The 24,023-nt window shown below is 39.0% G+C and overlaps 1 protein-coding gene across 1 annotated transcript in view; it reads right to left on the bottom strand.

Moving 5' to 3' along the window:
- Nucleotides 1–22,112, bottom strand: part of SLC9A4 (solute carrier family 9 member A4) — a 31,033-nt gene extending 8,921 nt beyond the window's left edge. Inside the window, exons 1-8 of the mRNA XM_041418151.1 lie at nt 21,830–22,112; nt 19,196–19,659; nt 13,676–13,935; nt 10,366–10,583; nt 8,206–8,408; nt 6,998–7,084; nt 5,681–5,751; nt 3,283–3,444 (exon numbers count right to left, since the gene is read on the bottom strand). Coding sequence (XP_041274085.1) covers nt 3,283–3,444; nt 5,681–5,751; nt 6,998–7,084; nt 8,206–8,408; nt 10,366–10,583; nt 13,676–13,935; nt 19,196–19,659; nt 21,830–22,088 — 1,724 coding nt within the window. The 5' untranslated portion in view covers nt 22,089–22,112. The remainder of the gene's footprint in view (nt 1–3,282; nt 3,445–5,680; nt 5,752–6,997; nt 7,085–8,205; nt 8,409–10,365; nt 10,584–13,675; nt 13,936–19,195; nt 19,660–21,829) is intronic.
- Nucleotides 22,113–24,023: the final 1,911 nt, after the last annotated feature.

Below are 24,023 nucleotides of genomic sequence, written 5' to 3' on the forward strand. Positions count from 1 at the left end.
TAACCTACCCAACTGATAACAATGCACGTATACGGTAGTAAGGAACAGATTATTTTTACATTTTGCAATACATTAAGAAAAGTCTTTCAGAAAACCCCAAACATGTTCAGTATGTTACCAAACCCATAAAATAATCCTTATTGAAAAAATGTCTTTGTTCTTATTGAATCTTCAAACATGTTACAACAAAGAACAGCACAGGATATATATTTGTGAAGAAAAAATTATGCCATGAAAACTGGCTCTCTGTAATGACTGCCATGAGATTATTTCTTTCTTCCTTCAATATGGAGATACTTGATATTTGATACGTTGATATTCAATACACTGATACTTGCTCAATCTGTGTAATATTATTTTTTCATATTATATCTAAAATTTTGAACTTTGTAAACTCTCCATTAATCTTCACTCGTCCTGTGAATTAATAACATTATTGGGGCACCACTTTCTCATAATTGTACCACCAAATGACAACACAACAGTTGGTTCTGATCTGTACTGTATTGATATATTCTAAGATTTACCAAAGTCAATATTGCAGCAATATGAAGCCAGCATTACGTAAACTCTGTACCAAACCATCCTTTTCTCTAATGGTCATATTTCCTACAAAAACCAGCCATAAGCCCTCAGTTTTGATAATATCTCTTAGACTCCATGTTTGCCATTTCCATCCTTATTTATAAGGCTTATATTCTCCAAAATATCGTAACCTAATGCTCTGATTTCATTCCAGTGTGGATTCTTTGTTGCACAATCCATGGGCAAATTTGCTCACTGCACACTGGAAATACTTACTGTAAATTGGACACCCACTCCACCTGCAGGAATCACACCAGCATGAATGCAATTCTCTAATTCACAGCATTGGAGATCTGCTTTGATTCTTATAAAGTAAATCTCCTTGTGTGCATAAAGGCTGCAAAAAACTGATCAGAAGTGTGAGTGAGAGCTTTCTCAGTACTCTGGCACTGCTAATAATGATTTACATGCCATACATTGGAATTTTATTTCAAATCCTCTGTTGTTTATGGCCAAAGTTTTGTATCTTCACTGAAGACAGGGACTTCAGGTACGCGCTGAATCAATGACAAGAATCAGACAATTTATAAATACATTTAGAGATCTTTTACACAGGTTCATTTAATTGCTGTGGGGAAATACAACAAGAACTGCTGTATTGGCTCAGACCAAAGATCCACCAACTAGCTCAATATCCTGTCTCCTGCAGTGCTCAACAGCAGACACTCATCAATGAACAGAGGTGGGGAAAGGTGTATTTTCCTAGAACACTCTCACAGCCTGCAAGATCATAATGGTTTTGAGCCACAGGCTGTTTTTCTGAAGTTGACACTTCATTTTTGAAAAGGCTTTCTCATCAGAGGCTGATGCACAGCAAAATTCAATTATAGCCAGGGTAGAGATGGCAAAAATCAGTCCATCATATCAGCTGTTTATTAAAGAATATTTTTCAATCTAAACTCTCAGCTCAGGAGAAAATTTCTGAACTATGCTGGAGTAATTTGCCTTATTTTCTCATTCCCTCAAGAAAAGAAGAGGGATGTGGTTTGATTGCCATAGATTGTCTATCAGTCTTGCACATTTTCTCTTGGCTCAGAATGGTTAAGGGATTACAGCAGACAGAAAGGAGCCTGACATACATGCAGTGTTTTTTTTAATATCATGCATTCAGCAAAGAATAATTTAGAGAGAAAAGGGTCTCTAAATTTAGAGAGAATGCAGGTCTTACACTGCCCGTTGACATCAGTACAAGCAGATTGATCATGACATGATTAAGCCAGAGTTTTAAGCAAGATTTTAGTGTAATATCCAGTTGATGTTTGGATTTTCTATTATTGGGAGAGATCATCATTCAAAAAAGGTAATATGCTAGACCCTACCAGAAGCTGCTGCAAAATGGAGAGTGGTTTCAGGGTGCAACAGAAAAGAGCAGGCAACTGCAGCAACAGTGGTCAGCAAGAACCCAGGAAAGAAATTATGGAAGCAAATGCCTGCAGCAATAGCTGTGCTCTGGACAGTGTGTTGCAAGGCATGTAAATACATGCACATCAGTAATAGTATGCAGGATGGAAGATTTGTGCAACTTTTCTCCTAGAGGGTTTTTCCCTCAGTTCCCTCTGGAGATCCCACCAGTTTTGTCCCCTGGTCTGTCTGATGCCGAGTGGCATTACTGTTTGGTAGAATCATAGAATGCCTTGCATCTGGTTCCAAACCCCCCACAATGAGCAAGGGACATCCTCAACTCTGTCGGGTTGCTCAGAGCCCCATCACAGCCAGCTTTGAATGTTTCCTGGGACGAGGCATCTGCCACCTCCCAGAGCAGCTTGTTCCAGAGTTTCACCACCCTCATAATAGAAAAGTTCTTGTACCTAGTCTGAACCTACCTTCTCCTAGTCCTACTGCTACAAGTCTACTAAAAGGTCTGTTCCTATCTTCCTTGTAAGCCCTCTTTAAGTACTGGAAAGCTGCAAACAAGTGTTCCCATAGCCTTCTCTGTCTCCTTGGAGAGCTGCTTCAGCCTTCTGATCATCTTTGTGGCACTCCTCTGGACCAGCTCTAACAGGTCCATGTCTTTCCTGTAATGAGGACCCCAGAGCTGGACACAGCACTGTAGGGTCTCACAAGGGCAGAGTAGCAGGGGAGAATCCCCTCCCACAAACTGCTGATGCTACTTTTGATGCAGGATATGGTTGTCTTTCTGGCCTGTGAGTGCACATTGACAGTTCATGTCCAGCATTTTCCACCACAAGTATCCTCAAGTCATTCTTGGCAGGCTGCTCTCAGTGTTTAACAGGAGGAGCAAAAGCTGCAAATGCTACAAAGAAATCTGCTCTCAGCAAAAAATTGTGACTGGGGCAATGGAGTCAGGACCTGTATGCTAAGCTATCCTGCAGGTCTCTCAGCACCTGGCAGGGATTAACAAAACCCACTGGTGAGGTAAGTTATCAAATACATCTGTCTTGAGCCACTATTGTGACTTAAAGCAACCAGAGTGGCTTCTGTTCCTGACTCAAGATTCCTCTTCAGGACTGCCCATCATGGAAAAGAAACAGGAAATGTCCATTATTTTAATTTTCACTCTCTGAGTGAAAATATGATGAACTAATATGATGAACACCAAATTGCACCTTCTCTTTTCATAACTGTCTTCTTTTTTCTTACATTTCAATTAAGTAATGGAATGCATTGGGTACTTCCTCATTTTTGTCCCTGTTCTCCTGTCCCTACTCTGCAAAGGGTCAGGAGGTTGGTACTCACTGTAAAGAAGTAGTGGATGGTTTTGAAATTTTCATGCCACTCTCAGCCATCTCAATGGCCAATTTTATCTCCATCTTTTTGTACAATGACACAAGGCTGGATTTGGGCTGGTGCTCCCGAATTAAAATTTTCTTCAAATACTTATTGTCAAACTTCTTAAATCTGCAAAAGAGATACCAAAATCAAAGCGATGAAAAGGAAATATGTTTTCATTTCTGCAGTACAAGCTGATCTTCATTCAAATGCATATATCTACAATTCAGTGGTGGAAACTGAATACAAATTAAAGGCACCTGTGGACTCCTGAAGGCCTGGTGAGCAGAGACCTTTAGGGGGATATTTGGCATAGTCTGCTGGTCCACAGAGATTGCAGAGCCCGCTAGACAAAAGAAAGAAACAAGCTGCAATCAGAGCAAAAAAGAGGGCTGCGTGTATGTTTGCATATTACACTGCCACATTTGTCAGAAAAGAATACGGCCAGTCTCCATGCTTTTGTACAAATGTTGTATTATAGAAGGACATAACAGCAGCAGCTGCTCTTACTGTAATCCTGGCCTATTCAGCCAGCCACCAATGAGGCTCTAAGTGGCCCAGCAGTTACAGTAGTTAGGGCCCATTACATTGCTGATAATTTTGAATCCTGACAATTAGAGCAGAGAAAATACATTTCTTTGTATGCTGAATAACAGAGAAATTGAAAGGACCCCAAAATACTATGTGCTTGCATGCTGCAGATTGTAAAATATTGCTAATGTGTGGCATAATTTGAATGTGAATGTGTGTGGGTGCCTTGGAACAGGTACATGCTTTCAGGCAGACATTTAGCAGAACAACAGCAGATCTTCAGCAGAGCAACAGTTCTGTTTCTTTCAAAGGAACAGTTTACCGCAGCAAGGTAAGGTGCTCCACGATGCTGGGAAAAGCACTACAGGGTTTGTATCTTTTTTTTCCTTAGCAAAGGCCATTTTTTTATTCATTAATAGCAGAGGAAAGTACACAAATATTTGCACGGGGATTGCAGCTCTTTATGTTTTTCTGTGTAACAAAAAGCCTCCTGGATTGTCATTGCTTAGGTAATTAATTCTGTACACAACTTTAAAGTTGCATACAAAAGTACAGGAAATACTTTTTAATACAATCTTCTTATATTAAATGTCCTCAGACACTGTTTTTTTAATCTGTCCATGAACCAAAACACTACATTTATGGCTAGTTCAGAGAAAATTCTCTTTTCAGAACTATCAGGTAGATATGGGACAAATGGATAGCATTTACTCACAGATATGTGTAAATGCAGCTATTTCAATGGATTTACTGCTCCAGCAGAGATTTGTTTGGTTTGCTGGCTGCAAAGTGGTGTGGTCCCAGCAGATGGATGTCCTAAAGCTATCTCTGTGCTCAGAGCCAGGAAGACATTTTAGATTCTGGGTATGCACTAGTACATTATATCATTACTCCCCACTGGAACAAGAATTGGATGTCTAGTCATCCTCTTCCCCCTCTGAGTTTCTGGTTTCCATAGGGAGAAACTTGGAAGGACTTGCCACATGTCCCAGCAGACACCCTTGGCTGGATTACTGGAATCTGATGCAGAAAGATCAGACAGTACAGAAGCGTAGGCAGAACTAGGGATAACTTTTAGCCCATGGCATCATAATACGATGTTTGGGGAAAAGAAAAATCAGCCTTTTCCCTACTTCCGTTCACATGCTGTGGTGGTGGCCAACATGTCCACAGGACTCCCTTAGGGAAAAGGTAAAAGGAACAGCAGGTCTGTCTCTTCTGGGCAGAGCTTGGAAGAGCTGCAAAGCTTCACAAAACCACTTCATTGTGCTTGTGGAAGGGACAATGCAGGCCCTGCATTCCTGAGTAGAGACTAGCTTGAGAGTATCTGCTTGTGTTAGTGGCTGTTTCAATTCAAACCCTCCCTTCAGCACTCTTATTTTAGATGTTAATGAATGCAAATACCTCTAAAGACAGGTGACTACTTATTAATGATTCTCTACTACCAGCAAGAGATCCTTTTTGCTGTGGAGGCTTGCAGCAAAAGTCAGTGAAGCACTGACACCATGTGTAGCTTATGTTCCAAATCCAGAGTTAAAGAAGCGTTTCCTGGGATCTCAGATTTATACAAAGGCTCTGCACAGTCTGATGTCTGCAACATGAGTTCCCATGCTATGTTTTTCTTTCTGAAGGCTATTTTCTGCTTATGCAGATCCAGTTTAGCAGGTAATGGATGAGCATTGCACTCTCAAGAGTTAATGGTTACTCAGGAGTCCAGTTTCTAAAAAGAGATACAGCACATGACCCCACATGATTTCCTCTTCTATTTACCTACTATATTTTACATGATAGATCAGTTATTTTATTATATTAGGCTGCAATAAGAGATACTTACTTATCTCTCAGCTGATAATGACTCCAATGTCCACAAATGTCTTCAATACCAGCCTTCAAGTGATCCATCAACTACAGAAAAAAACATGGAAACATTTTAAGTGGCCATTATGAAAAAAGAATGTTACCACAAATACACACTTATTGACATGATTTTGAGATTTTTTTTTTTTTTTTGGAACATATAAGTTAATTCTGAAAGCACCTACATTCCTCTAAAAATCAAGGCAAAGATGTCACTGTGGCAGCTTTTCTGCAGTAGCAGTGTTTTGATGGATGCAAAAAATTGTCGGGTCATTTTTGTCTACTGAACCCAAAATATAAATTCTTGGTTCTGTTTCCCCTCCAAGTTTCCCCCCCTCATGTGTGGCTTTCCTGAGAGAGGCACAGGGCCACATACCAACACCTTCACCTTGACAGGTAAGGTGAATCTGAGGATTTGCAGAATGACATGAGACTGGTCACTGCTACCTTCTGTTACTTTCAGTCCTTTTTTTGTGCTTGTCCAGCACTATAGAGACAGAAAAAGGCCAATTCTTACAGACATATTGTCATAAGGGGTGCTTTAAAATGCAAGTTCTCTTCAAGGTTCATTGTAAAGGTTCAGATAGTAAGAATTAAATTCACTTTAAATTCAAAATCAGTTCAGATGTTCTAATTTTGTGAATGTCTCTGCAGCTTATGTCTCTGCTGTGTTTCATTGTAAGACACAGTGTTTCTGCTAATTTCAAAACGTTTTCCCTGTTGTGAAATGAAAAAATGTACATAGCTTTTCTGTAGTGTTAAATCAGATTGAACAACTTCCTGTTATTTTATATAATAGTAATTTGGGAACTGAAGTAAATGTTTGAGAGGATAAAAGATCACTACTCAGAATAACTTGGAACTAAGTTTGCAGTTCAATGGTTTGATTCAGTTCAATAAATCTGGATTGAAGACTTTTAAGGCTTCAGTGTCTAGAATTGGTCAAAAGACGGCAACAAATGTTTCTGTCTAATCCAGCTAGGAAGGACAGTGAGTGCTTTGGTAAACATTACCTTTCTCTTTCTGTCCTCCCATGGTCAAAGTACCAATAAATAAGGGACCTACTACACCACGACACTTGTGGATGACAGTATAATATGATAGCAAATATGAATATAAATGAAATGCAAGATCTTAGAAAATTACGCCTAGGTAACCTCCACACATTCTTAAAAGCATTGAGCATCCAAATGCACTGAATACCAGGTTTCCAAGTCCCTCCCTCTTTCCAGCTCTTTTGGAATACCTGTTCTTTTCTTTTTGGGATACTGGTCACTGATATAAAAAAACTTACTCGCACATGAATTTCTTCATTGATCGATTCCTTTTTGTTCGTCTTTTTAACATCCAGGTATTTGACCAGTGGTCCAATTGTGATTCCCTGCATTTGGAATAATGAATTAAATTGTTAATTACCTTTTAGGCAAAAATAGAAAGAAAGCAAAAGGGGATAATTTTATCAGTTAAGAAAGCTGTGTCTTAGCACAGAAATGAACCATTATTTACATGGAGAGCTACAGAAGAGAATTAAAAATAAAAAAACTTTTTAAAGACAGTTTAAGTGAAATTCTATTTATTAGCATATTCTAATAATGTAAAGTAACTGACTCATTGGCAGTTGTCTTCAAAAGAGGACTTATTTGAAAGAAAAATTATCTTTGTGAGGTCTTGAAGTCTTAAAACCGTTTACTTCAATATTTTCAGAATTAAACATTCCAGGGGTTTTTCACTTAAAAACCGTTTTCAGTTTTTCCTATTTCTTTACTGCACTGCTACAGAAAAACATTTTAAAAGAGAAAATAGAAACAAATTGTTTTTTTCTGAAACGTTCTAGTGGAACTTAAGTGTCTTACTTATAAAGTGCATAGTGCCCCATGGGCACCCTAGAGGATCTGAGGCCTTGGTATTGGAAAATGCAAAATATGGGATGTGAGTTCTCTAGACATTTCAGGTCTTCCAGGTACAGCAGTAAGCCAGGTGGAATAACTCAGATATCTAAAGTAAACATTTATACTTACAAATGCAACTTATTCACTTTATTTTTTTAAATATTCTTTTACAAATGATTTCAAAATATTTGTATTTTGTCTGCAAGACAGACAAAGATAAAAGTATAAAATTCAAAATCTGTCACAGAACAGACGTACTGTTTTCTGGTCAGTTTGAGATACACCACAAATAAAGAATGAATCAGTACTGAAAGGTAAAGCTAAAATACTTCTTAAATTAGAAGCATCAGGAAATGCATGTAGAATGAACATAAATAATTTTGGACACCAAGTACCCTCTCCCCTGAATATTTTAAAAGATACATGTTTTCAATACAGAATTTTTGTATTACCTAAAAGCTCTTAAAAAGGCTAATTACACAGTACAGTGCTAAATCTGGCCCTGAAATGCAATAACTTGTCCTAGACTAAGAGTGAACTCAATGCAATTTTCACTATGAAGCTTTCAGTCACCTCTATTACAGGAAAGTTATCCATTAAGAAATATACATACTTGGATGAACACAGTGAAATATATAACCACAATGGTCGCAGTGATGAATAGGTTTTTTCTGGGGAAAAGATTCACTGGAAGCAAGAATGCAAGAGAAAAGCTGCTGGCTCCTCGGAGGCCGCTGTAAGAAATAATGAGTTGGTCTTTGAAGGTGAAGGGATATGTTCGGAACTTGTTACTGATGTAGAAGAGAGCAAACACACCTAGGAAGGGAAAAAAACCCACAGCTATTATTAATCAAGGAGAAAAAGAAAACATTAAATATGAAAAGCAAAACAATGTCTTGGCTTGGGAAACTGTTGACAGCCCACATTTTTTTCTGGTTGGGTTTCTTGTAGCTTCTCTTTGACCACCCGCTAAATTTGGCTTGTGTGAAATATCTCCTATAGAATACTACACTTCCTATCAGCTTCAGGATTTAAATTCATTAATGCAGTTTAGAAGAGATTAGGGAAAAATATTTACTTCCTATTCTTATGTTGCATAGTTTCTTCCAAAGTGTTCTGGAGAAAAGAAAAACAACTGGATGAGAGTTTTCCCTGTGCCTTGCCTTGCAATGTTTCCTGCTTTCTGCACAGTATCTGCCCAAAGTGTTTGAGCAATGCTTTACCAACAAGTCCTGTGGACAGGCTCACTGAAAGACAAAGAATAATAGCATTTTAAATTTTAATCCTCGGGCTTATTGTGTCTCTAATTCTTTGTTTATTTCTCAAACTTTATTTTATTAATTTTAAATTTTATTAAAAATAAAATGATCTGTGATCTGCGCAACTTTCCTTTGTAGCGTAATTTTAGCAATTTGTTTGATTCACTTCTTCATCCTCCACAATAAATATATATCCTATGTTTTATGTGGAAACCATTAAATTACTGACACAAAAGCTGACAAATGCTGATAACTGGTGTTATTTTACACAACTGTCACTGATACACTCAGATTATTAGAGGTAAAGCCAGTAACAGCATCCTCTTATATAGGTTGCTGGATATCATTTTATGCAAGACCTGTTTTGGCTACTTATAACTATGCTAGGCATCAGGTACTCAGAGTGAAACAGCCTCTGTAAGGTATCAACCTCAGGCCACTTCTCTTTACTTTATTCAAGCTTCAGAGAAAATGATGAAATCATTTTAACCCACAAATTTCACAGAAAATGTTTTGTCCTTCCTCTGGAAAGCTCTAGCACTCCCCTTGGTGTCTGAGAGAAGGATGGACATGTGGCTGGAAAACAGCTTTTATATCAGGAGAGCATTGTTTCTGTCTTAATTAGAAGGATATTTCAAAATGAAAAGCAAGCCTTTAAAAATTTAGAGGCCACATTTGGTCCAGATACAGCAAGAAAATACGTAATTACTTTCTTTTTGCTACCACCTCCAGAATACCAACCACCAGCCTTCTTATTCCTTCTCCCTTTTCAGCATTAGTTTCAACCCATCCTGGACATTAGGAGAAGATGAGAAACTGTGTCTCACAACTTGTCTGACATTATCTATAAACTGCCTGCCCATGCTAGATGAATCCGTCCCACAGGTAGGGAGTAGGACACCTTTGCAGGAATGGGATATACCATGTGCAAAAATGGAGTAATTTCAAATGGGCACTCGTTTTTAACAGTTTAAAACGTTAGACTTGACTTGTGAGGGGTAGTAGCATAGTGCTGTCGGCCCACATGTGGTATAAGTCCCTGTTCAGTTACCTATCAGTGCTAATTTTCACCTTCCCTCTTTTCCTGTGCCTCCAGCACTCCCAGCCAGGACCTGTAGTGTTATAGCACTGGAAGTGTGATGATACACATTATCTAATTAATAAATTAATGACAGTGTGTGGTAAAATCATTATGAGGCCCACTTACCCAAGGCATATAGTAAATTAAGATATAAACATCTCTATAAGCATGACAATATTTTAATTTTCCTTTAAAATAATCCATTTTCACCTAAATGTAAAGTCTGTGCTTGGAGACTGGCATTCAGATTTGTGTGGGGCTTTTTTCCCCTTTTCTTCTGTGCAAATTTGTGAAATTTGCTTGTTCTAATATATACTAGTAAATTTGTTGTTAAACCAGCTGTGCCAGTCCCCACAGACTTTTCTAACAAAATTTTGTGCCGAAGAGTTTTTCTCATAGGTGTAGAGAAGGTTGTCTGCAAAAGTTGACTTACTCAATGTCCGCCAAATGAGGCAGAAGAACAGAGTGAAGCAAATGAAGGCCCAATTCCATTCATGGTTTTTCCCCACTGTAGACACTCCCATGAACACAAAAATCAGAGTCTCGCTGATGCTGCTTAGCATCTTCATGAAATATTTTATTGTGGTATAAGAATTCTGGGAAACATTCTCCTCCACATATTTTTTCATTGTCACTGCACATGCTGTCATCCTGTATCAAGCAAAACATCAGAGATCAGCCACAACCTGTTCTTCTTTTCAGTTAAAGACAACATCAGCCATTATTATCTGTACTCTCCACCACCAGATTCTGACCGTCATCATAACAAGAAGCATTTTATTTCTTCAGTAATATTAGCTATTTTGTTAGATAGAAAAGCCTCTTCATTCAGGTTTACAGATCTGTTTTACATATAGGATAAAGGAAGCAAACTAGTCAGCCTTTCTGACAAGGAAGGGAGGGTATCACATTCCAGCTCAAAGTCCATTTTATCCTGAATGCCTAACATGGAGCCACCAAGCACCAAATATTTGTCTCAAACAACAGGCAGGTTGGTTTTGTACCAGCCTACAGGTGGATCAGTTAGAGAGACATGACCTGCCTCTTGGTGATATTCTCCCTTGAGGTGGCAGTGCATGGTAGCCCCGTGCCAGGGCCAAAGCTGCCATGGCTTCCTGGCAGATCAGCAGTGCCAGGGCAAGCTTCAGGACTCTCCAACCACAGCACCCCATTGTGGTACAGCAGGAGAAAATTCAGTTATCCTAAAGAGGTGTCTTTCTCACTGTAGTTGCCTAAGGTGTGTGGAATGTGGCTGAGGAAGCAAAGGGGTGTTTTCCACTTCCTCACTGTTAATGAAGACTAGAGCCTTCATTAGTCAGAGGCATCAGCAGCCACCCACCACAGACACTGGTGACAATCACATGGAGCAGCAATCTTTGATCAGCGCTACTGAAGGGGATTTCCTTTTCCCCTCTGCATTTTCCACAGGTAGCACATAGATTGAGTGCTATGCTAGTAACATATTCCATTGCCTATCTAGTTTCTACTGATATGATTGTAGTCTCAGGGGGCCTCTTGTAATGATAATTTTCCAAACTCGTGAATTCAGAGAATGATGACTGTTCATTAAATAACTTTCCTCCAGTTTCAGTTCATTTAATTTCCACTGAAGAAATCTCAAGGGTATCCTGGTGGAGCTGAGTCATTTAGCATGTGCAAGGACACTCCAAGACAAGGCCATTAGGCATTAATGATTAATACTGTTGGCTTTCAGCTATACATACATAATAGACTTTCATGATCCAAGTGAAAAATGAATGAACCTCAATAATTCAGAAAGGTGACAATAAGTTCCCATCTCTAAAACAAGCAATAATTTCCTTAATGAAGCAGTAAGAATAATAATTCCAAATTATATTACCATTCTCAATTTACTAATAATTTCAGAACTCTAGTGAAAATAAGAAGTGAAAGAAATAAAGAGCTATGTAGTCTTGTGCAAGGAATAGGTGGGGAAGCAATATTTCGGGCAGTGCAGGTTAGAAATGGTCCATATGGTTTTACTGTTCACTGTAAATTACATCTAATCCTGCTCAACTAAAGTTGCCAGTCACCTCAATCTGAGCACATGTGTTTGGTATAGAAATCATAATAACAAGACTCATCTGCTTTGTCTAATTACTCAAGATAATCTATATCCAGTCTAACTACTTGTTTAATATGTTTAAATATTCAAATACTGCTTCCCAGGACCATCCTGCAAAGGTTATTTTTATAAAGGCAATTCTGCTCTGAAGCTGACTAACCCAGGGTTCTTCAGCCTGCAGAAGAGAAGGCTTCAGGAACACCTTATTTCAGTATTTTGACATTATAAGAGGCCTATAAGAAAGACGGGGACAAACTTTTTAGTAGCACCTATTGCAATATGACAGGGGATCATAGCTTTAGACTAAAAGATTCAGGTAGATTTAGACTAGATATAAAGAAAAACTGTTTTACAATGAGAGTGGTGAAGCACTGGAAGAGGTTGCTCAGAGTGGTGGTAGACATGCCACATGTAAAAACATTCAAGGGCAGTTTGGATGGGGCTCTGAGCAATCTGATCTAGCTGAAGATGTCCCTGCTCATTGCCAGGGCATTGGACTAGATGGCCTTTAAATGTCCCTTCCAACCCAAACCATTCTGTGATTCTGTGAAATCAGAGATTCACAAGTTGAGGTGAGTAAATGCGCCTGTCTGGACATCAGCAGCCATATACTTGTATTTGTTAAGTTTAAACTGGTTCGTCCTCTATAAAGGGAATCACTTTCTGCAACACGAGGTTATCCAAGGCCCATCATGAAAGGTCAGAGCCAGTAGAGGCCATGCAAAGCTGCTGCTGCACACCAGCTGTGCACTGAGCCTGCGGCAGCCAGCAGCACCAGCTGGAGCCTTTAGCAATATCAGGTCTCCATCTCTTAATGCTGCACCCTGCAGGTGGGCTCTTTTGGGTGGTATCCTTGTAAGTCACTTGCCAGCAGCTTTCTCCTTAAGTGCCTCACTTCCATCCCTGTTCCTTCCTTTCTCTTCCAGCTCCTTTCCTGCTGCCATCCTCTTTCCTTCCCAGAATTCTCACCATTCCTGAATTTACTCCAGTCAAAAACCTAACAGCTTTCTCTCTGCAGCAGGCATGCACACCTTCATATACTTTGAGGACCATGTCTCCAGCATTATAGCAGTGTCAGCTATCCTGATCACAAAAAAAAGATTGTCAATATTCACATACATGGCTATAAGTATGCATGTGTAGGTGATGTTCTCTTTTGCCTGGTTTTTCCTCAGTTTCAATCCCAGTGATGCTGTTCAAATGTAATATAATTCCAGTGAATTGTGTTAGGGCTGATGTTCACAAAGAACTCAGATGTGCTTTCCCATATTTTCCATACCCATCGCTTTAGGTTTCTTTTAGAATCTGATGGTGAAGCTGCTTAGAAATAAATACAGATAAACTGTTGCAGTATGAAATCATTCTCTCCTGCTGCTGATCTTATCAGAGATAGCAGACAGAAGATAGCAGCACTGGCCACTTTACCCACAACCTGCAGTACTTTTGCCAACGCTCCACAGTAGCATATCTGTGCCTACAATGACTGTGGGTTTGCTTTTCCTAGCTACCACTGCATTTTACAGATCTCTAAGGAGCTGTGCACTGCCTCTCTAAGCCAGAGACTGAATGCCTGTGTTGTACCAATCTTGAGCAAACTACCACAAAACAATGCCAGTTCCTCAATGAGATCGTCCAAAAAGCCATAAGGAATACTCACGCCAAAATGCCAGAGATGTAAAGGGTTTCAGCAGACAAGTAGGAGAGGTAGCTGAACATGAAGACCAGCAGGGGTTCGATTGAAGAGACGTTGTGGGTGAAACGAGTCATGAATGCTGAGATAAATCCAAATATGATGCCAAACAAGACTCCACCCAGCCCCACTACGAAAAAGCGAGCAAAGCCAGCAAAGACATCAATGGATTCAATCTCTTCATACCTGTGCATCTGGGTGAAGGCAATGAAGATGTTGTATAAAACCTACATGTGAAAATAAGAAAACAGCAGTTAGGAATCTTTCTGAACCTGGCACCTAATTCATAGGTGAAATAAGTGTGTGTGTTTAGTGTCTGTGTGTGCCAGAAATTGCTTTAGGCAGATCAACAATTGAAATCTCAGCTGGTTCTTAACAAGTCTCAGGAATAAGAGTCCATTAAGTGTTCTGAAAAAGAGAAAAATAAAAAAGGGTAAATGGCTGTGAAATAGTAGTAAATTACTGGGGGACTACATGCCATTGAATAATAAAACATACTCTCTTTCTTTGGTTTGTTTGACAGTTAATTTAATTTTTGGTCTTTGTAGAAGAAGTTAAAAGCTCACCTGGGTACTTTAAAAACCCCAGGCTCTATCCTCCATGTTCTCTGTCTGACTCAGATTGGGGCAGGGCAGGGACTAAGAGTCACATATTTGATTTAAATCCCATTTAGTTCATCTGTAGGATCAGTCAGTAGACTTGACAAATTTCGTCAGATCGACATGGGAATGTTGCATGTTTTTCAATAGCCCTTGACACATAAAAATCATAAAACATCCCTAGGAATGGGACTGGGAAGGCAGATGGTAGCCTCAGTTTCATACTGTCTCTAGCTAGGTTAAAAAAGCCTCTCTATCATAATATATTTGGAGTCTGATGCCATTTAACCACCTCCCCAGATAACAACCTCAAAGTATGAGGCAAATGCTGTGACACTCTAAATGTTCTAAAGACCCTGCACATATACACATTTTTACTAGAAAGCTTGAAATTGCAAAAACTAAAAGAAAATATCAGATTAGAGGAAAGATTCAATTTAATGAAAATTATAATTTTATATCATATATTATATAATTTGGTCTGTAAAGGTAATATCTTAGAGCAGAAAACTTTACCAAACTTCTATTATCAATAATTTCTATTCTGCAGAAACTGTTAATGAAAAATTTTCAGCATATTTCCCTTGCATTCATCTTTTAGAAAGTAATAGAAAATTTCCAGAGTGCTGTAGTAATAAAAAGGCTTTCGAAGTTGCTGACAATCAGTTAATATTAAGTCCTGTCAGATGTGTTTACAGTGAGTGTGTAACACATGAAAGTCACCTTTCAGTTTCGAAGAGAGTTTGGGAAACAACAACCAATTCCCCAAAGCTGTTGCACTAAAGCATTAGTTCAAAAACAACAAATAGACCAAAGTAATTTGCATTTTATGGTTTCCTTTGGTCTTTCTTCTTCATCTAGTTAATTCCAGAAGGTTATTAAGAAGACTAAAGCAGGTATTTGCAGGTAGAAGAGTCAAGCTCATTAGGATAATAATTACTGCTCAACTATTATCCAGTCTTAAGTTGCTGCTGGGGACATATAACCTTGAGCTGTCACACAGTCTGTTCTCCAGTAGGCTCACTGCTAATAGCTCTGGGAGACAGACAAAGCCAAACAAAATATTTATTTTAAGAAAATACCCAGAACTTCTTTTTCCTAATGCCAGTGTATGAAATTTGTCTCTTCAGCGGCAGATAAGGAAAAGAGGGTTCATGTTTTCACAGTAAGCAAACCTCAACCTACCTACCCTATAGCTTTTAATTTCAGAGCCTTTTTCTCTCTGTTTCCCTTTCTTGTAGACTTTGACCTCTTCCTAAGACTTCTGATTCCTTATAAATGATACCACAACACGATTCTATGCTGACTTATGAAGAAAGAGTCTCAGCAAATGACTTAAGAATTGTTTTCACTTTTCTAGTTCCTAAAGTATCCATATGGTTTAACTGATTTGGCATTAAAAAATGAAAGTTATGTAAATATAAATGACATCATTTCTTTCTTTCTTTTTTTTTTTTTTCTGTAAAATGCTTTGTGGGAGTAAACTGCTCTGTATCACAACCTGCACTGTGTCATATAAGGAAGGCCCAGCTAAGTTACATTGCAGTGTTTGTGCCAGTAAATGGATTACTAGAATTCTTTATATATTAGGAAAGCCTGAAACAGATTAGGAGGCTTTTGTTCACACAAAAAGAAGAGATGGATTGATAGCAGTCTCACGTAGCAACTCTGAGAACATCATGATTTGGGTTGCTTGGAGAGGATTTTGTACCTCTGGGCAGCTCTCAGAACCACAGAGAAGAACAGAGAGTGTGACATTGTTGCCACAGGGGACTCCCCAGGGACTGCTCCATGCTCCAGGTGTCTGTGTACAACTACTGCACACACAATCCACAGCAGAAGCAGTGGAAGGACTGCTTTCATCACCAACACAGGCTGTCTTGATAATTCTTTCTTATCACCCTGCTATTTTTTTCTGACTACTGTAGTTGGTTTTCCTCTAAAGAGAGTGGAACAACTTTTACAGCAGGAGCAGAGAATATCTCTACCATCCTATCTAGCATCTAAACTAGTGGTCAGTCTTTGTCAGTGACATCAAAAAAGCAATTTCAAATCTCCTCAAATAAAAAAGTAATTTTACTTCAGTCCTCAACATGTATTAGATTTAACTGCTCTGCTGCTTGCAAAGAAGAGAGGGCTCCATTAGAGAATACAGCCAGTGCCACTCATTTTGAGTACAGCATGACATATAGGTGTTCTCAGTATTTCTAAAATCAAGCCTCAGAGATGAAGCAGTCAGGGAATATTCCATTTCCTGACTCATACTGGCGGCTCAGCTCCTGTTTAGAAACAAAATTGTCTGTGCATATGTGGGAGCAGAGCTTCAGATGGCTGAAACACTTCACAGCAAAATCAGGGTATTCCACCTGAGTTCAGTCTTGAATAAGATCTGCACTGGATTTACAATACTTTTTTTGAACAGGGCTTTGAAATTCCACTAATGTATGATGTGTCCTAGGTCCAGCCCTGATGCTGTCTGAACTATTTGGTTGGTAACAGTCCACTCAGAAATAACTGGGGAAAGAATTAACGGGACTTGAAACCTTCTTTTTTTCCATCTACAGACATGGCCCTACAGAGGAAAAAAAGAAAAGGTACCAATGGGTAAAAAGAGTAAATCATCCACCTTTCTCCCATCCCCTTAAGGCAAAGTCAGAACTTCTAGATTATAATTATAATTCAACTGTCTAAGTCTGTTATTTTGCAATATTTTTTTATATGTCAGCATATTGAACTCAATATAGGAGACAGAGCTATTGTTGCCCCAAATGTATTACACAAGTTCAACAAAACTCATACCAGTTTTTCCTGCTGGTGAAAAAAAGGTTCAAACTGATAAGCAGGCTGGAGAGAACCAGGGGATATTTGTATTTAAACAATAAAAAAAATATGTATGCTTAATATATCTGGGTGATATTATCTCTTTCACTTAGAGTTAACTCAAGTGAAACTGTTAAGAGAAAAAGAGAAGGAAAAGGTAAGAGAAGACACCTGAGATAAGTAGTTTTAAAGTCCTGGAAAAAAAAGTGAGTGGGATATCAGAGAGGACATAGTCACCTACTGGACTCCATTCAGGAGACAAATACTTCAGTCTTCTTGAGCATGAAGCCAGGCAGAGATTCTGAAAGCTCAAATACCCAGAAAGGGGGTTAATGGTGGTTGATGCAGAGGTGTAGTAGCAGGAGCTGATGAAGTGATGGCAACACAACTGCTCTGAGATGAGCCCCAAAGATGAGAGTGTGGGGCAATGGGAACTCTCAGTGGTGCACCCAACATATCCCATGTACAGCCCTTTCATCTCCTTTACTAACACACTCAGGGCTGAGGAGTGCCTAAATCCTCTGTTTTAAAAGGCTTTCTGTCAATGCACATTTGTATTTTATCAGGATCCTTACTGAAAGCTCAGGTAAATACCGTCAGGAGTTGGACCCACATGATAAACAGCTGGGGGAAAAGCAAAGGCAAGGTAGTGAACCCATTAAAAAAAAAAAAAAAAAAAAAAAAAAAAAAAAACAAAAAACCATGAAACAAGCTCTTCCAGTGTGTAAAAGAGGTATTACATTTTTGAGATCAGTATTTGAAGGAAGCAAAAAGACAAGTGTAAGAGATAGATGCATTGGGGATTTTTCTGTCATGACTGTAGAACTCAAGTAGTTTGAAAGTAAATTAAATAACTTGTCCCTTAATTCTACATCAGCCCTGTATCTCTGATCCCCAAGAGAAATGATTTATTATCCTTGGGTTGTGCCTGCAAGAAGTTACTTTGTTCCTTTTTCATTTCTCAGTACTCATAAACTGCACTTCTCCCATGAAGCCTTTCAGAAGCAGTGAACTCTGTACAGATTTTACAAGTCTGAGTTGGGCTGTACCTCATGTATAGCAGTATCTGAATAGTTTTTATGTGTTTTAGATTCCTGTGATTTAAATTCTGCAAAGATCTTATCTAGTGAAACTCCTTAACCTGCTGTTAACTTGTACCACATGAGCTGTCCTGTTGGTTTCTGAACAATAAACTTCCTGCTTGATATTTCTTCCTAGAAAAGCATGTGTTTTAAATGTTCTTGTCACTTCTGCTTACAGCTAGAATTTCAGGTTGCTCCAATTTTAGCAGAACTAATGAGATAAGGGGGAAAAATACTAGCAAAAGAAGAATTGTAAAAACACTCTTCTCTTATTAAAAACAAAAAGTCACCAACAGCAAACGCACAACCAACCAAATAAATCTCTCTTATTCAGGAAACATTGTTTCAGCATATTTATAACAAGACAGCGAAAAAAGGCAAACATTTGTCAGATGTCAATATTTTTACTGATCGAAACAGTTATGTTAAGTTCTTAGTGGCATTTGGAATTCCTGTGTAAGGTCTGTGGTGAAATTTCTGGAAGGGGCTGGAGGACAGAGTGTGGTCTCCAGAGACTATCCACACCTGGTTTGCTTCCCCACTCCACCCCCCCCCCCAGGACCCTCTTAGGTATATGACAAAGCAAGGTCTCCTGTATTTCTATCCTTGCTGCCTTCAGTCTTTAAGCAGTACAATTTTCTATTTATTTGCTTGCACAATATCAAGAACATTCCAAGGTCCTACACTGATCCAACCAGAAAAATCAGCTGTAGCTTATCCGTTCACTTCAGTGAATGCAAGAGCACATCTCACATGCATGTGGACATTTCCCTCTTCTAGCAGCTCTAAAATACATGCTTTGGAAAGAGGTAACAGAAGATGCAATTTTTGCATACATCAACATCCCTTGTGTGTAACTGAGTGGAGTATTCATAAAATAAATAATGTATTAGGATCTCCTTTGAGCTGTTCTTGTTCTGTGCCCAGTAACCCTACAAGCCACAAAAGTCCAAAGAGGGGAAGACAAGGAGCAGAAAGAAACTCACCACAGTTATGCCATCATTTAGCAGTGACTCTCCAAAGATCATCATGTAAAGCTGCTCATTAACGGAGGCTTCTTCAAAAACTACCAGAGCTGCCACGGGGTCCACTGCTGAAATCATGCTGCCGAAGAGCAAGTTCTGCAGCAGGTTCAGGTCACTCAGGCCAAAGGCTTCAATCTGGCAGACTCCATAGAGGGAGAGGCCAATCCCAAATGAGTTTAGCAGAGATCCCAGAACAGACCACCACAGAATGGATCCAAAGTTTTCAAAAAATGGTCGAGTTGGCATGAAATAACCCTCCTCCAGGATAATGGGTGGGAGGAGATACAAGAAGTAAATACTACTGTCCATCACCGGTGGAGATTTGTGATGGGAAGCAAAGATGATTGCTCCTACAAGTGCTCCAATGGCAATCAGGATGCAGCTTTCAGGCATGAGTCTTGGTAAACGGTGAAAGATATGGAAACCTTGAATAGAACATTAGGGGATTATTCAAGTTTAAATTAACCTGATGTCAGACAATTGTCTTGCCTGTGTTTGGACACTTTGTCTTCACACAGCCAACTTTTGCTCTAAGGATTATGAAGGTAAAAAGAGGCCATACTGTTCCCTTCAAAACTAAACACTCCCACACTCGTATCACTAAAGCAGGGCAAGAGTTTGACCATTAATTTCTTCTCTTCCTGCTGCCCAGCACCTGATTGCTGAGCAAGTATGCCTGAGTTTAAGCTCCAGTTCTGGGAAAGCAGAAACTTCTTTGAAATGATGCTCCACAATTTGGAAAGAAAATATTCTTCAAGAATCCTTACTGCCCACCTGCTACTGGCTTGTCTAGTCACTATACAAGGAGCTGTATGATCATAGTGTGAATGAGATGTGCCTGTACTAAAAAGTCAGGATTTTTTAAAATATTTACAAGAATGAGACTGAGGCACACTAAGAAACCTTTAAATCCAAGGTCTGTGACTCCATGCTTGAAGCTAGGTCAGCCTTCATCTCGCAGCTCTAGAAGGTTCTACCACGACAGCATTTCTGTGACCCTTGAATTATCAGTCTTCAAAAGCAAAGGGACATAATAATATTTTTATGAAACTTTCAATAATTTTTTAGGACACTACTTTTTTTTACCAAGAGGTATGCTTATATCATAACTCTAATCATCTGCTTTTTAATTTAAAAACTCACTTTATAGACTTCTTCCAGTCTTACAGGTAAGGAGATTGTTTTGCCTTTCAAGATCTAGGAACTGTTTCCCAGCCTTGCATCTTGAAATCCAGAAAGAACATAATACCTGAACAAAACACTGAAAGCTTTAACAGTTTGGAAATCTTCTTCCCTGGGAACCAAATTATTCAGACTAACTCTTTCTTCCAAATATATTTAAAATTAACAGCTCATCAAAAATAAATTTGAAATTTATTTGAAAACTCACAATAAAAGTAACAGGTCCACCTGAAAGGCTTCACACAGTTCTTCTAATTATCTATTTCATGTTCAAAACAAGAATATTGTGTAAATGTGCCATATGTCAAGTCCTCTGCTGTTATGGATGATAAAGAATTTGGTCAAGATGTTTAGTATTAACACACTCTTCTGATGCCATAATAAGTTTTATTTGTGAAAATTTTGATTGTTATGTTACCAGTGAAGACATTTATAGGAATCAGATTAAGGGCATCAGCTATAATGAAACTGACAAATCATGGATAGTGGTAATGACTTTTGCCAGCTGGGTAACTGTGACAGGAAGGATGTTTATCTTCGGGCCACCTCCAGAAAAACATCTCTCACCTACCAGCTTGTTCTAAGGAAAAGTTTGAAAATCCCACAAAAAAGGCCAAAAGAAAAGGGATATTTTATACGTGCAACTCTTCACATTATTACCATCTTCTTCATTTATTTGATATTGCTACATTAATTCTAAATGATCAAAATAATTTCAGTCTAGCCATGAAAATGCATATGATATGATGAGCCTTTTTTTGCAGTATCAACTACAGTTCCTACTGCACTTGCTGCTCCCTGAGTTGCCTTTCCCTTTTCAGATACCCACATGGAGCTCTAATAGAAGCCAGATACATTGCTGTGTATTCAAAAGATTCTTAGCCTATATCTCAGATGATCCACACCCTCAGAAACTCTCATTCTCTCTCCCCAGTATTACTTTTCACATCAACTTTAAGGGGCAAATACATAAAACAAAGACTCAGTGGGAAATGTTTCCTTTTACTCATACAAAGGAAGAATGCTTTAGACTTTCTCCCAAAATTCAATGCACTTGAAGTCTCAGTCTTGTGTGATTTCTACAGCTGTGTCAGGTTGCAAATTCCAGTATCTTGGGATCTGTAAGGACTAGAAAAATGAATGGACAGCACTGTGTCAGGGAGCTCTGTTGCTATTTGCTACTCACAGCCCAGGAGACCTGAAGATTAGAGATCATATGTCAGCTTAAGTAAGATGGAATCATTCTGAGGTGGAATTTTGGCACAGCCATGGTAATGAACACACCTGTTCTTTTGAGGACAGACACTGTAAAATCAATCCCAGCTACAAAATGAATGAAAGTTACTTGGTTATACTGTATTTTTTAAACTTCTTTCCAAGTTAGGAGTACCTAAGATCCCATTTTCTACTTACCTATTTTTGCAAAAGAGGCAAGGAGGATCCAAAGGGTAACTTCATAGGGAATTTGCACATAGTCATAGTCCAGTGTGAAAACATGTAGCCTCGTGTCTTGAGAGGAGTCAACAGCATCACTGGAATCGTGTTCATAGTGAAGCAAGGACCTCTTGCCCAGGCTGGGCTCACCCCCATAAGCAGCAGCAGAACAGGAAACCACGCTCAACAGCAGCAGCATGTTGGAAAGCTTTGCATGTGCAAGCTTGGCAGAGCCCATGTCTGGGGCTGTGACAATTTTATTACAGACTTAGCATATAGTGGGTGCATGAAGGTGCGCACAATCACTTCTGCTGATTCGCACTGCCCACAGCCACTTCTTCCTCAGGGCTCTTTCACTTGCCTGTTAGAGGTCATTTTATAGTCCTTGTGTGCCTGTCCTGTTCCTTGTGCTGCAGACAAACCTGGAGTTTGGATGAAGATACCGGTTGTGCAGGTTCCACTGACCCAGAAAAACCTCAGCCACAGCATTACCCTGTTGAGGAACAAAAGGGCTTTTCCATCTTCATAAGTTATGCAGCCTCTCTGATTTTTCCACTGTCACAAAAAAAAAAAAAAAAAAAAAAAAAAAAAAAAAAAAAAAAAAAAACAAACAACACCCACCAAACCAAACAAAAAAATGACCAATGCTCACCGTTCAGGCAGCAGGCACGGCACGAGGGAATTGCGTTGGTTAGAAGAGGTGGTGGCAGCCTGGGTAGGCAGGACAGCCAGCTTCGTGCCTTCCTCTCTCACCCTCGCTCCCCATCTGCCTCCCCAGCGCAAGTGGCACCCCGGACACCACACCTGGCACGACTCCCTGGTCCTGTCACACCTGGTAACAAAACTACCCAGTGTGTAAATAAAGGGGCTGTGCAGGGCTCCCGGGAAGGACATCTGGTGGGGGACAGCGCAAATTACAGCCTGGCTTGGAAAGGGGCTCCCTCCCTTAGACATGTGCATGTAATTAGCAGGTAATAGCAACATAAAGAGGAAGGGCTGAGTCACACCACCAGCCTGAAATTGGATCTTGGGTTGTCTTGTGTTTGGCATTTGTTTTACTGATACCAGTAAGGCACTTACTAGGCAAATACATTATCCTCCTCCAACGGCTCTTATGGATAATTTTTTTTAAATGCCAGCCTATTTTCTCTTCCACAAAACCAACCATGTTTACTGTAAGGATAAGAGGGTGTGCAGAAATAGTGCTGTTAGTTAGAAGCTTCTAAAACCTGTATTACTTATCTTAGAACTGAGTGCATTTAATTTACTAACAAATTATTCAAATTCATCAATGATTTGATTGTGTTAGAAGACAGTGCAGATAGGGTAGATGGTGAGAACAGATATGATACCCCAAAACAAAGCTAATTCTGAGGGCCCTGAAACCACACTGCATGTTCTTGAGAGGGGATTCCTTCAAAGCAACTGGCCTCACAGACTGAATGTCTCTTCACCGGTGGAGAATACCTTCCACTTGACTTTCCGTGGAAGGGATCCAGTGTGTGCAGCTGTGATGGTCTATAATGCAAAGCAAAAGGTGACATGTGGTGACAAGTGGGAAATTTGCATCAAAATGATAATTTTCTGAACCAAATCTCCAATACAGGTGCAACTGCAATGTCAAAATTCTCTGTGAATCCTAGTTACTGAGAATTTTAGACATTCTGTACTGACAGGCACTGACTCACAAAAGAACACTACATTTAACCTGAAGCTGTAGAGAAAGCTTTAATTCCAAAATTAAATGACAGAACTAAAATTATAAGTGTGTAATTTGAATAGAAGTGTGTAATTTGAATATTACCTACTAGAAAACTTGGAGTTTAAAGTTTTAGAATATAATAATATATATAAAACAAAAGTTTTAAAGCAGAAACTAATCCTTCTTCACCTTCTTCTTCATGAGTTTGAGTGGTATTGTGTAATTAAATTTAAAAGTCCACATTATGAGCCACAAGTAGTTAATTATTAAGTTAAAAGTAAAAATAATTTAAGTATAATTTCTTAATTAGACAGTTTATCCTTAAGAAACCTTGTCAAGTGAGAGATACGGCTCTCTTTTTTAGTTTGTTACAGCACTATAAAACTCATAGTTTATGAGACTGTAATATAAATAAAAGCTAATAAACATCTGAATCCAGACAAAAAGTACCATCTCAGACATTTAATCCCA

Source organism: Onychostruthus taczanowskii, unplaced genomic scaffold (assembly GCF_017590055.1).
Source record: "Onychostruthus taczanowskii isolate IOZ18803 unplaced genomic scaffold, ASM1759005v1 scaffold58, whole genome shotgun sequence".
Lineage (NCBI taxonomy): Eukaryota > Metazoa > Chordata > Aves > Passeriformes > Passeridae > Onychostruthus > Onychostruthus taczanowskii.